This window comes from Bacillus rossius, chromosome 1 (genome assembly GCF_032445375.1).
Source record: "Bacillus rossius redtenbacheri isolate Brsri chromosome 1, Brsri_v3, whole genome shotgun sequence".
NCBI lineage: Eukaryota > Metazoa > Arthropoda > Insecta > Phasmatodea > Bacillidae > Bacillus > Bacillus rossius.
This window is the reverse complement of record NC_086330.1, coordinates 42,704,950-42,719,254: the sequence shown is the minus strand read 5'-3', so window position 1 is coordinate 42,719,254 and position 14,305 is coordinate 42,704,950. Positions and strand designations below refer to the sequence as shown.

The following is a 14,305-nucleotide window of genomic DNA, read 5'->3' as shown; positions in this document are numbered from 1 at the left end:
AAGCGAAAAAGATTCCTGCCCTTGAGTTATGATTTATATTTCTCAAAGAAAGTATGGATTGGGAAGAATTGGAGCTCTCAACGTCAATGAAACAAGAAAGTTGGTTGAACGTACCAAGAGGAAGGCTTGTGAGCTCCAGCGAATCAAGACACAGATTGAAACCAACAATTCTAACAATGAAGCTGAAGAATATACAGAAGATACAGAGCAACTTTCTTCTGGTGATTCGGATCATGAGGATAATGAATTTAAACCAAGTACTTCGTCAACAAAAACCCATTGTCAGATGAGAGTTAACATGAGCGCAACAGTGTTAAACAGTGACCGATTTGGAGTATCAGATCGTGCGACAGCTGCCACAGCTTCAAGTGTTCTACAAGATATTGGAATGATAACTGACACCGACTTTTCTCACGTCGTTGACAAGAATAAAATTAGAAGAGAAAAGAGTCGTGTCAGGACTGATTTGCAGAGAAGTTATAACAAAGAAATTTGTGGCCTTTATTTTGATGGTAGAAAAGACGACACTCTATTTGTCAAAAAAATAAATGCCAAGCATTTTCGTAGGGATAGAAAAGAAGAACATTATTCTCTGATTCAGGAACCTGGGTTGACTTACATTGGACATGTTTCTCCTATATCGAGTTCTTCAGCCGACATTACTTGAAGCATCATTTCTCATCTGTCTGAACTTCAAATAACGCTTGAAAAGCTAGAAGTGATCGGGCTGGAAGAATGGCGTCATTCGTCAGTTAGAACTGCACGTGGGAAGACCACTACAGTGGAGTGTGTGTCTACTGCACTTCAATGAACTTCCTTTCCGTCATATTTTCCAGCATTTAGATGGTTCAACCACAAGGCCAAAATCTTTTTCTGGACCTATAGGACAACAGCTTACTGGATGTGAATTGCTTCGTGTGGTGGAGTATGAATCTATAGATTGTTTGGTTTCAGTAGTGGACAGAAATATGCTCAGCAAAGACCAGCAATACTTGTTAGACATATCCAAAGCAATAAAGTCGGGACAATGTTCAGACGATTTGTCAGTTCGAGATCCTGGTCCTCTGTCACATTCGAGATGGCTAACTGCTGCCAACAGAGTGCTTAGACTGTACATGAGTTTATCCAATCCTTCTGAGAACTTGAAACAAATAGTTAACTTCATCTTGAAATCATACATGCCTGTATGGTTCAACATTAAAAACAGTGAACATTTCACTGACGGCCCGAAACACGTTTTTCTAGCTATTCAAACATTGCGGTATTTGTCTGACGATTTACTTCAAGTTGTTGATCCAGTCATTCAACGCAATGCATTCTTTGCACACCCAGAAAATTTACAGTTGACTATGATTGTTGATAACAGACAACACATTCGGGAGCTTGGATATAGGAGGATTTTAAAAGCAAGACAAACCACCCCTAAAGGAAAGACTATTAGAAACTTTGTGCCACCTAAAATTAACTTTGAAGCTACAGATTATGTTGACATAATTGACTGGAGTACTTCCTTGTTGTATCCTCACCCAATGCTTCGGGAAGTATGTGATGATGATATTAAAACACTCATCAATTTGGAAATAAAACCTATCAGAGACATCAGAAAGTTTCCCTGTCACACTCAAGCAGTCTAGATATGTGTGAAACTGGTCACGGAAGCCTCAACTAAAGTGTGTGGTTTTCAAGCAAGAGATGGATACATCAGATATACACTATTGTCACGGTCAGTTATGCCTGCTTTCTCCCAAAAGTCTGATTTTACATGTGTACAAGTACATAGTAAATAGTAAGAAAGGACCCGTAAAGGTAACAGTAAAGCATTGAATCCTAGTAAACTTATGTTTGGATGGTTGGTTGGGTAGGGTGTGGATGGAACTCGATATGCAGCCACCTCCTTGTGGTGAGTTCTGGGTTGTTTTGTTAAGACATAACGGGCAAAGAGCTGCACAATAAAACTTTCAAAAAAGAGGAAAATGTCCACTTTCTGAACAGAAAGTACGACCAATAAATACCGTAATATTATTGAAGTTTGACTTTATATTTCTTTATACAACCCTAAAACAATCATCACAAACCATAGGGTGTCCATCATAGAGGTATAAGTTAATTTAAAAAATAAATAAAAAATTACCCATTGTTGTCAATTTGTATAAACTTTCGGCACTATGCGCGACCGGAAGTTATCAACCGATTTGAAATTACTTTGCATTGTTTTTCTTCTTACTGTTAAAGGCAACTTTTCCGCACTATAGCAATTAAAAATAAAAAAGTTTATTTTTTTCAGCCCACCATAATGCTTATCCTTTCAGGAACAATACTGTCTCGGTTAACCTCTAGCCAACAAATTTTGTTTTATGGGGTTTACGCCCCATCGACAATGCAGTCACTAGACAAGGTAACACAGAACAGACACAGAACAGGGATATAGGAGAGGAATTTGCAGTGATTTCAGGAAAACATAGAAAACTGAAATCAGGATGGCCCGGCAGGAACTGAATCCTGTCTTCCACTGAACCACCTCGCGCCATAATATTATTGATGAAACTATTTTATGCCATCGAATTCCCTATCTTTTCTGTTCTGTCTTTTAAAAAATTTTATAGGCCTTTTATTTCTGAGTCCACCTTTTTTTTTTTTCAGACGGACATAATGTAAGTGGTGATGAAGTGAATGATGAAGAAGGCCTGCTACAGTGGCAATAACCCACATGCCTATGGCCACCTTTGGCTCCCTGAGACTCAGGCATTGGCCTGCCACACAAACAGAGAATCATAACTAAATTGCTTGATAAAATGAAACTAATCAAGAAAACACACACTTGTAAAATTTCAATTTCTATATTATTATACTTTTTAACTTCTGCAGATGAAAGCAAACACTTCTCTAATATAATGATCAATTAGGACAATTACTTATGTCCTATCATGAACCAAAATAAGATAAAATTGTAGGGATATGCTGTTGATATTAAAAAAGACCATTCATGTCCCAGCACAAAGACCCCAGATAACAAAGCGGTGTTAGGTTTTTCATGGCAAGGTGATTCTGTGGTGATATGGAGGGGTGGAAAGTCCCGACTCGGCCAGTAATTGCATCTAAGGACTTTTGGCTCACCAGTGAGAAGCTCTAACCCTTGAGCCAAAAAGTCAGACAAAAAAGACCCAACAAGATACCATATTTTGTGATACGGCCTACTATATTATCACTGATGGTACTTCATAAATATAGTTTCACATATTTAACAATCACTTTCGTTAATAATGTGAAATTATAAGACAGACTTTTAAAAGATTATGTACGTTTTCATTTTAATAGTTTTGCAAAAGTTTATTCAAATTTAAAAAATATTCATTCCAAAAAGTTACATTACACAACAGAATTTTTTCACGAAACAAAAATATGGAAATCTTGTGGATCATGAAACACTATCCTTACAGCACCTATTTTATATAAGTTGGATTAAGTAAATCAAATGGCTTGGTTTGAACTTGTAAATTAAATTTAAATATCAATTCATTCATAAATGTACATAATATATTTCAACATATTCACTTTTCTTAAAAAAATTAATGAATTTTTCACTGCATAATAATATGCCATGCTTAGCATATGAGGTGGTCATTCAACATTCTCTGCTACAGAAAACAATTCAATACTGGATACTTACAAAAAAAATACCACTAGGTATAATAACACTTCACTACATAACTACATGAAATAGTTAAAGGCAGCTATCTTAATATTACATCATTAATAATCAGAATAGTTTGCAAAACTCATATAATGGATGAATACATTAACTGACAGTTAATTTGGACAACTTGTACCTATGAACTTAAATGCATTTATTAAAAAAAATTCCTGCTTTTATTGAGGCATAAGTTCTTTTAATTGAAACAAAACAGCAAACATGCAATAACACTATGTTTTTATATTAAATAATTACAAAATGTGGTAATGAATTGACGCAGCCAAATAATTTATTGTAAAGCAGTGCTATCTATATTATGGCCAACCTAACTACAAATTACAATTACTGATGCTGTCTTCATCCTAATGAATGGTATCTGGGCTAGTTTTATAGAACTCAAGGTACGCATCAGATAGTTACACACCATTAAATTTGTAGTATAGTTACAAAATGAACACAGACAATGCTGTCCAGTCAAGCTTGTCCAAGATATAAAGCTTACCAACAGGTCACTTCCAGATGCATTATTCACACCAGCTTGCACTAAACTATCTGCAGCATGTCATGGTCTCACGAAACTTCATCCACACTCAGTGACTGTTAAAAAAGATGCAACAAAAAAGATTCATCAGACCAACACATCTCTTCGCCAACCATTAAAACTCCACTCTAGGCATTTACTGACATGACTGCATACGTTGATGGTGTATTACACAAACACCTTGTTGGAATTAAGTGATAAAGTAGCTGGATTGTTTCACTTCTTACATTTTCCATGTACAATTTGCACTGCATCACATAAGAAACGTTAATAGCAGAGAAGAAGAAAGAGTACGAGAGACGTAATGACAATGCAGACTTTTAGGCTATGAGGCATTTCTGATACTTTATTTTGATTGAAGAATCATTTTGTCTGATATTTGCAACGTTTCCTGTAACACTTTACTGAAGGTTTTCATAGATGAAACTAAAAAGAATTATTTATTTTTTGGAAAACGATTTCTGTGTGTATTGGACAGCAGGCAGTCAGCACATAGCTGGCTGCATTCCAGCGACCAGGCCCAGGGTGGTGTGGGGAGGAGGGGGTATCCAAGCTTGGCATGCGGACAGTCGCTCCCCTTCGTATACTTGTTGCGCTGATAAATAATTATACTCATAATGACGAACTTACAACATACTATGATGCAAAGAGTTAAACTTTGGTTTTGCAATTGTTAAATTTTAATGTAACAATGGAAAATTTTTTGTTCCTCCTTTGATTTCGCATCAATTTTGTGCTTTTGCTGACCGTAGCTGTGAAAATCCAACTAATATTAATTTATCTCAACTTCCTTTACATCATTTTAACTTGCCAATTTCAATAAAAAAAAAAGGTGCAAAACCACATACTTACCAATTTCTACTAACTTCGCCAATGCCATGTGTGTTTTAGTTGGAACTGCTTCGTTGAACGACACATTTGAGTTTGGTTTCAATCCCTTCTTTTCTAGAGTCCAGACACCATTTGGTCCCCTATATAATACAATAAAACAAGATCAATTAAGAAATATAGTAATTATATGTTTCAAGGTAAAACCCAGTACATGGGACTACTGAGGATGATGGGATGCCTACAAAATCATGTTATGTCCTATAATATTCATTGCTAAATCCAAAATACCTTGAGAAAATTTCAACATAAAATTTACATACAGACTACGAATCACTACTTGCTTCAAAGGAAAATGTATTAGTAATTCATTTGGTAAAGGAGATTCCTTCGTATCAAAAAGACACTTTCTCTACCAAAATGGCAACATTGCAATCCAACAACCAACATTTCTGTAACCAGTGGAAAATGTTGAGTGCCTTCTCACTATTTACGACATTATATGTAAATTATGATAAGATGCCAAAATATGCGTCATAGGGAACATCAGCATCTAAAAAAAAAACTGATGCAAGGCACCACATTCCCTATAGCGCATCCCATTCTTAGATTGCAGTATGGAAGTAAATGGGCAATTGCACTACTGTCTTTCTAACATGCGCCAACTGCCGTAAGTGCTGTCCTTATTTATGAGAGCACTGTTGCCATTTATCACACATGTTTGAAATTGAATGGATATGATTTTATTAATTTCTACATCAAGTTGACATTACAATTTTAGTACGAATTTGTTACAATGGATGTGTGTATAAATTATTTTATGTTTTAAGTTAAAAAAATGTGAAAAGTTAAAGATTTATAAACATGACTGAATAAAACATTATAAATTACTATATGGATTTTTAAAATGTAACTTGTGAACTCAGAATTCAAAACAAGCACATCTCCTGAACTTCTTCATAACGTTTCATAACGTGTTAAGAGATCTAGCAACAGCACGTGCTGTAGGCTGTGTAGGTATTGCAATCTAAGCATGAGACGGTCCATACCTTCTGGCAAAAGCCCAAGGTGACGTGGAGATGGGAATTTAGCATCTCCTTTTTCTCCAATACCACTGTCACACATGATCCATCTCTTTTCACCACCTCATGTACTATTAACCCTCAGAGAAAGTAAATGAAGCGGGCAGACACTGGATTTACATTCCAGGAGACCACAGGTTGAATCTAGTCCATCATTCCATCCTAACTTTAGTAATACAAGATTTCCCTAAATCACTCCAGGTATACACAGAGATGGTACCTACCTACCAAGAGGCTATGCTGATTCTTTCACGAATTCCCTTGATTTGAGATTATTTGTGTCTCCTCATTGGGATGTAAAGACCTAAAATTTAAAAAATATATATAATCCTTCCCACCCTCTAGTAAATATCAAAACACTAGGCATCTCAGAGGCCTTCTCCCCACCTATGTTAGTTATTGCGACAGAAAAATGGGAACCAAATGCCATGAAACTCAATCCATTTTCAAACAAACAAAAAATTAATCACATACATAAAACATTTCAACCCAACAGTTTAGTGCCTTTTTAAAAGTAGGTATTTTTTTTTATCCCTTGATGAACATGAATTAAAATAAAAAATAAAATGTGAGTGAGACTTTCAGTACTACCAAGTGAAGCGTAAAGATCTAACTTCGGTAACGAGCAAATTAATGTGTTCACATGTTGAAAATAAACTTATTATACTTAACTCAAACACAAAATTTAACGTAGACGTCTTTAAAATAATTCAGAGCTTGATAAGTATACGGTAAACCATATCACACAGAAATGCACTCAATAAAATAAGTGTGCATAACACAACTGAAATTTAACAGGTTGAAAATCCAATGCGCATGCATGCAGAAACTACTATAATCACACGCCGAAGTCGTCAAGATGGCGGACCCATGTGTGGCATAATGCACCAGTACATACCAACTTTTGCAAACATTGGGAAAGGTACTATGCGTATTGGTGTGCAAAATGAAACTTTACAGTAGTGAAACTATCCTGGAACACATTTTTTAAACTTGAATAGTTATTGAAAGATATAATTGCAATTCTAAAAATACCTGTAATTTATTAGCCAGGAAACTTGTGTTGAAACAAACATGGCATCAAAGATATTTGACATTCTGATGATTCTCTATAACATTACAAATGTGATGTTATCTTTTAAGTTTTAAGTATTTTTCAAATTAAACATTCCAGTCCAATACATACTTTTAAACTAAATAACCTGTAACATTTTAAAACACACATTATAACACTACGTAATAGTAAGTATAAATTGTTAAACGACAGAAATCATTATTTAAATTCTTACTACAAACAAACCTTATCCTTACTGAGCTGATTCAACATTTAAGATTCAACTGTAAATAGTTAATCACAAAATTCTTTTATTTTTCATGGCTTTGAATATATGTAGGCTAACAATTTGTTGTGTCTCTACAGTATCATGAAAGCTGCGCGCTCTCCAAATTTCAATATTAACTAAGGGTTGTAATGCCAGAATTCTAACATATTTGTTAAGTTGTCATTATTTCTTCATTTTGATTTTGACTATAAATTCTAACATAAAGTATTAAAGAAACATTGTACTATTTTAAAGTTTTATTCTTTAATACCTATGCGTGATGTAAATTCTGCGATGTTCAAGAAAGCATTATATACGGATGAATCACGCAGGTCCGCCATCTTTTCAAGATTTCTGATTGACTTCCACAGATGTCAACACAGTGTTTACACATTTCAATTCCAATAAAGTTCCGTTCCATTCATGAAATTTCCCCTACCAAATGCTATTTAACGAGAGCTAAAAGTTTATAGATCAAAAAGATTAAAAACTACATAAATAAACAAATATTCAAAGAACAAACTAAGTGATTCATCTACGCTTATAAATAAGGTAGACTTTCAGAACCTTGCGGATCATCTAGATCAGGGGTCTCCAAACTGTTAGCCTATGGGCCACACTGACTCCTCCACCAAGTCCCAAGGGCCCATCATATAAACACACTTTGAAACTACGGCAGGCTGGATATCAGGCATGTTTGGTCTGATGCCGCGGGCCGGTGTTGGCACGGGCCGTAGTTTGGAGACTCCTGATCTAGAACAACTAAAGTTTTAGTACGACTTATTACTCTGGTGGTCATGACAGTCCATTCAACTCTATGTTTATAGACCTGTACCTGAAGTCGGGTATCCCAGCAGCTGTACTAATACCTGCACCAGTGTGAACCACTACGTGCTGTGCTTCCAACATCCATTCTGCCAACTGCTGCACTTTCGCTTTAAACACATCTTCTGAGTCAAACTCCTGTAACTCACCGCAGAAAAATTCTTTTAAAATCTGCAATATGTTAGCTATATATTCATAATTTCTTACATAGTGTATTGCATTTAGTGTGCTTTAATTTATGTTTCTGTTAATGTGTTCAGTTGTGTGTTTTCTAGTTATTACTGTGAAAAACTCTGTTACACATAACAATTATTTGAATACGTACTTCGCCAATTTCATGATTCATCGCAGGCTACCCAACGTGTACCAGAATTTGCACTATTTTGTTCTCGCTCGTAAAGATTTTTATATTTTATAGTCTCCAAATTAGGTGAGTTTTTGGCGGATTGTTTTTCTTTGTGATCCTGTGTATTAAATATTGTAATTTTTTTCCTTGCCATCACTTGTTATTTTTCTGCAATAGCTAATTAATTTAATGTAGACTACTACTGCGAGGGTATCTCATTTAACTAAAAGTAATGGGTCAGCAAAAAAAAAAATATGAAAAACATAAGTAAGCTTTATGTGTATATTGTATTCTTACATTTTTGGATTAAATTTTTTAACTCATATTTTAATTTATAATATTATGATGTATATATTTATCTATATCTACTACTAGCTGCATTACCCGGTGTTGCCCGGGCTGAACCCAGGGTGATATATTGTCCGTGAGTTAAAGCAAAATGGACAGTGGGGTATGACAGTGTGGTGGACACACACACCATGTGACTAACACTGTATTAATAATAATCATGTTCATGTTATATATCCCTAAGTATGCTACTTCATGTGGGACCAACAGAACAAAATAAATAAAAATTTCAAATGGCATTAATTTGTTCGAAGACTTATAAATAATATTTTTTACTAACAATTATGACAGGCTTCTGAATAAATGGATAGTTGGAAATGACTATGAAGAATAGGTAAATTAATAAATGTGTTTATAAATTATTTATTAAGTTTGAAAAATGGCTAGTCTGTAGTTTAATCATACCACTAAATGATTTAACCTAAGAGGATTAGGCCCTGCCATCTTGCATTTCCAAATACTAGTCACAACTCACAGTATCAAATATTGTGGCATGACAAGGTGTAGGACTTGGCCTTGGGTCCTCGTTCAAGTAAACATTCCTAGATGAGGTAATATAATGAGGTGTTGAAAATACTTTAATCAAACCCCATCACACAAACAAATATCTTAATTACGATAAATGGCATCCAAATTGCAGTGAGCAGTTTTGTGATAGCACAGTGACTTGAATACTTCATTTTACTGTTAAAATTATTTTTACCGATTCCCTAATATCTCAAAGTGATAATTTGTAAGGGTTTGATTTAAGCTATTTTGAGAATTTTTCAATCATTACTTACCAATATTATTTTGGCATCTTAAAACCCTTTATTTGATTTAATATCCAAATGGATACAGACACTTAATTTTATTCAAAATTTTATGAACCTAGTCAAGGTGTATAAATGGATACCTGATACATGTGGTGACATCTAATGACCAACAGTCTTACTACAAGGTGAGTGTGCCAAGATGGCATGACATCTATGATCACATTTATGCCATGAGGTTAGTTATCAGTTATTTCATACATCAGAGTATTTTTACTATTTTTTTGTGTAGATTTGTTGCTTTATTGAATATAAACATTGTTTTTTATATTATTTAAAAAGGTTTTATTTTAACTACTCAAACACCTCAGTCAAAAAGTATACATATCCATGTGGATAATGGATACTTTGCCATTCCCTAGGGTAACATGGTTGCTACAGAAATAGAATCTTAGAATTCCCTGACTTTTCCCTGTTTTCCAGAAATTTAACAGAAAAATTCCCTGACTTTCTTATGAAGTACATACCATTAATATTAACGCGCATATGATTAAATGTAATATAAAAATTTCAACATGAGGTAAAATAAGGTTTTTTTATTGTGTTATTTTGACGGCAGAATTGCGAATGTGTTTTATTCCTTCGACATGGCTGGTGAGAGCTCTTCGGCCCATATTGCTGAGTTGAATACCGTATTGGTCCGAATATAAGGCGACCATTTTTACATAAACGAGAGATGCGAAAATTGGAAGTCGCCTTATTTTCGCACCCAAGACGTCAGAACTGCAAACATTAGTTCCAAACTGAAAGCTACAGTAGAAACATTGTTACAAAATGTTCACGATTTTTTATATTAACTAAAACTTCGTTACCTCACACAGGGAAAACGATAAATCCACCCAATATTGCAGTAATTCACAATTGTTTAAAGTTGAAAATTAAAATATTTGTTCTTGAGTAAAAATGTGAATGTTGAAGCATCTCAAAATGGCAACCTTTTATTACACAATTTGTACTTTATGTACTATCGCGTGTCAACATTTACGGTCATTTATTTTCAGATTTTTAACGGAAATATTTGTACTAAAATATCACAGCTATTTTCAGAACGATTGTTTACGTTTATAAAGAACATTTCGGATGTAATGTCTGCCAACTGTCTTTCCACAATATTTCTTTGTTGTAAAACGAACATTGCCGAACACGCACGAAAACGCCATATTTACAGGAATTTGGTACGTTGCTTCAAAAGCTATTTTAATAATTTCACAGTAATCCACTCTTTATTTATGTAAAAACCTTTCAAACAACATAATTATCATAGATTATTCTTTAAAATTCATAGGACAGAGACACTCTTGTCATAAAGTAATATGGACAAATATTCGCGATCACGTCACCGAAGTTATTCATGGCCGTATGCTTCACCATGGCAGCTAGCCACTTGTTTTGTTCCGGCAAGCTGCATTCTGTGTTTGCATTGTTACATCTAAAACACAATACTAAATAGTAATACGTATCTTAAGTGAAACGGAAAGTTAAATGCTGTTTTTTAAGCGTGATTAATAGCCATTGTATAAATTTTAAATTCGTAGATACAGTAAACTGTGAAAAATGAACGATCACACATAGGTGGAACGGTGGAACGGCGGGGAACGAGCTCTAGACAAATAAACAGCTCTGAAGATGACAATGATGCAGCTGCATTAGAATAAACATACAAAAAATTTCTAGTGTAATACTTTAAAATGTAAATATTTTCTAATTGTTTTCTTTTGACTTTTAGTGTAGGCAATTCAAACTTTTTTTAAAATAAGTAATGTGATAAATATAAATTATTTGTTATACATAAATGCAAAAAGAATTTATCAACACCAAATGTATGTCTAATGAATTTTCACATTAATTTCTGCCAAAATTATTTTTACATTTGTTTGGCCTCCTGAAACTGCAGGTCGCCTTATATTCGGGGTCGCCTTATATTCGGGCCAATACGGTACTTTTATAGCACAAAGTGCAGTACGCAGAATTTATGTTTTTAGCAGAGGGTTTGATATGCTGAAACTGTAACTCCTTGAGCCAATTCTCCTTAAAAGTAGTTTTCTTCAACATCTCTAACGGCCATTCCATGCCAAAAAGGACCAAATTGTGTACAACTAAAACATAACATAAAATGTTTTTATAAGACTATAACTACCCAACATATCCTTAACTAACCAGAAATGTATACATTTTTTGATTATTTTTAATTTTTCATGCATAACTTTTCATTTTAAAATGGGTACCTAATAATTACCATGTATTATGATATAAACAAGTCAAGTTGGCGCTCCTTTAACATTGGCTATATATGTTTTTCTTTAACAGCTGTGTTTTGGAGGGAAAAGACCAGTTCATTTGGCTTCCATCTGTATGGTTTTTATGGTTTAGTTATTTTTCAGAGGTTTCAGTTAGTGTTTTTTGGAGACCTATTTGATGGTGTCCTGTCCGTAACAAAAAAGTAAGAAAGTTTATTATACCCATTAAATATTAATCAAGTAACTGTTTATCATACATGACTAGATACTACAACTAGATGTTAAGAGTCATTCCATATCAAATCAACCAATGAAAAATTAATTTAGAAACTTCATGTTTCAGATTTATATGATTTTTTGTATATTGGTAATATCAACTAAATACATTATAAGTAAATCTATTTTTTTCTAAAAAAAAAATTCAAGTAGTTTTTTTTGAATAAATTTTTGAAAATTGTAAAAATAGCCAATTTTAGCAATGTTTTGGATCACTCAAATACTTGTAGGTTTCCAAATAATGGTGCTAAAAGGCTGTTTGACAGCTCATTTTAAAGGTCATTGAATGGGCTTCAATTTGATATGTAACATGACCAACTTCGGAAAAAAAAATTTTTTTATTTGTTTTTAAAATTTTTAATATTGAATTTCTAAAAAACACCATTTTAAATTTTTTTAAAAAAAGTATGTTATTCCTACGTATATTGGTTAGATTTGTGCCAAATTTCAAGGTGGAGAATCAATGGGATCATGAGTAAATAAAAATGAGAAGTTTAGTAGATGCTTAAGGGGGCATGGTAGATAAATAAATGCTTTAAGCGTCAGTTGGATGTTATTGGTTTTTGGAAGACAACATTGAAAAACTGCAAAACAACAACCCTACATAATGTTATTTGCCAACTTTATTAGTAGACGTCCTGAAAAGACAATTCTAGAGCGTTGTTTCTTCCGCAGCAATTAAATGTTCGAAATTACCAAGGCAGAAGTTTTGGCTTCAAGTAACCTTCAGTTTTTAATTAATGCATTTAGCTCTGGTTTAGATAACATGCCGCCTTAAGAAATAGTTGCAGCAAGGAAGAGTAGCATAATTTTACATCAAATTTTGACTTAGTAAAGTATTAAAATTTTATTGTTATAGACTAAAAATTCTTTACACATTATAAAACACGGATAACTAATCTTACCTTACATTCATCCAGTGTTCTTTGATTAAACATTTGATTAATACTATAATACAAAGCACGTGATCTTGCTGAACAGATGTAGCCTAAGTTCAAAGCACATGATCTTGCTGAAAGGATGTAGCTTAAGTTATAACTGACAAAACATATAATTGCTCATGAAAAAAAATCTGTTTAGTATATATTTAATTATTTACAGTTTTCACTTAGGTTGTGGCATACTTCATTCAAGCAGGTGTGATGTCTCTACAATCTCATCTTTAGTGAGTGTAAAAGTTCTCCCAGTTGCTGTACAAGGTTCAACCTTTTTAAGAAGATCTTCAGTTCTAATGTCTAGTATATCGGCTCTTGGTGTTGGATAAAAAAAGGAAGCAGCAGGTCCTTTGGGATTAAAAAACTGACTTTTACTTCATTATTCTCATTATTTCTTGCCAATATACATGCAAGCCACCAAAAGTTATTGTATTTCACAGTAACATGTTTTGTCAGTTATAACTTAAGCTACATCCTTTCAGCAAGATCACGTGCTTTGTATTATCATATTGATCAAATGTTTAATCAAAGAACACTGGATGAATGTAATGTAAGATTTGCTATCCGTGTTTTATAATTTGTAAAGAATTTTTAGTCTATAACAATACAATTTGAATACTTTACTAAGTCAAAATTTGATGTAAAATTATGCTACTCTTCCTTGCTGCAACTATTTCTTAAGGCGGCATGGTATCTAAACCAGAGCTAAATGCATTAATTAATAACTGAAGGTTACTTGAAGCCAAAACTTCCGCCTTGGTAATTTCGAACATTTAATTGCTGCGGAAGAAACAACGCTCGAGAATTGTCTTTTTAGGACGTCTGCTAATAAAGTTGGCAAATAACATTATGTAGGATTGTTGTTTTGCAGTTCTTCAATGTTGTCTTCCAAAAACCAATAACGTCCAACTGACGCTTAAAGCATTTATTTATCTACCATGCCCCCTTAAGCATCTACTAAACTTCTCATTTTTATTTACTCATGATCCCATTGATTCTCCACCTTAAAATGTGGCCTAAATCTAACCAATATATGTAGGAATAAAATACCTTTTTTTAAAA

The 14,305-nt window shown here is 33.7% G+C and overlaps 1 protein-coding gene across 2 annotated transcripts in view; it reads right to left on the bottom strand.

Annotated features, from left to right (window-relative positions):
* LOC134535171 (NAD-dependent protein deacetylase Sirt6) overlaps positions 1-14,305 on the bottom strand; it is a 44,316-nt gene that overhangs the window by 13,390 nt on the left and 16,621 nt on the right. Inside the window, exons 1-3 of one of the 2 annotated variants that reach the window (XM_063374189.1) lie at positions 10,608-10,863; positions 8,300-8,427; positions 5,085-5,203 (exon numbers count right to left, since the gene is read on the bottom strand). In XM_063374189.1, coding sequence (XP_063230259.1) covers positions 5,085-5,203; positions 8,300-8,373 — 193 coding nt within the window. In that variant the 5' untranslated portion in view covers positions 8,374-8,427; positions 10,608-10,863. Of the gene's footprint in view, positions 1-5,084; positions 5,204-8,299; positions 8,428-10,607; positions 10,864-14,305 lie in introns of those variants that run through there. The other variant, XM_063374181.1, reaches the window with a different exon arrangement.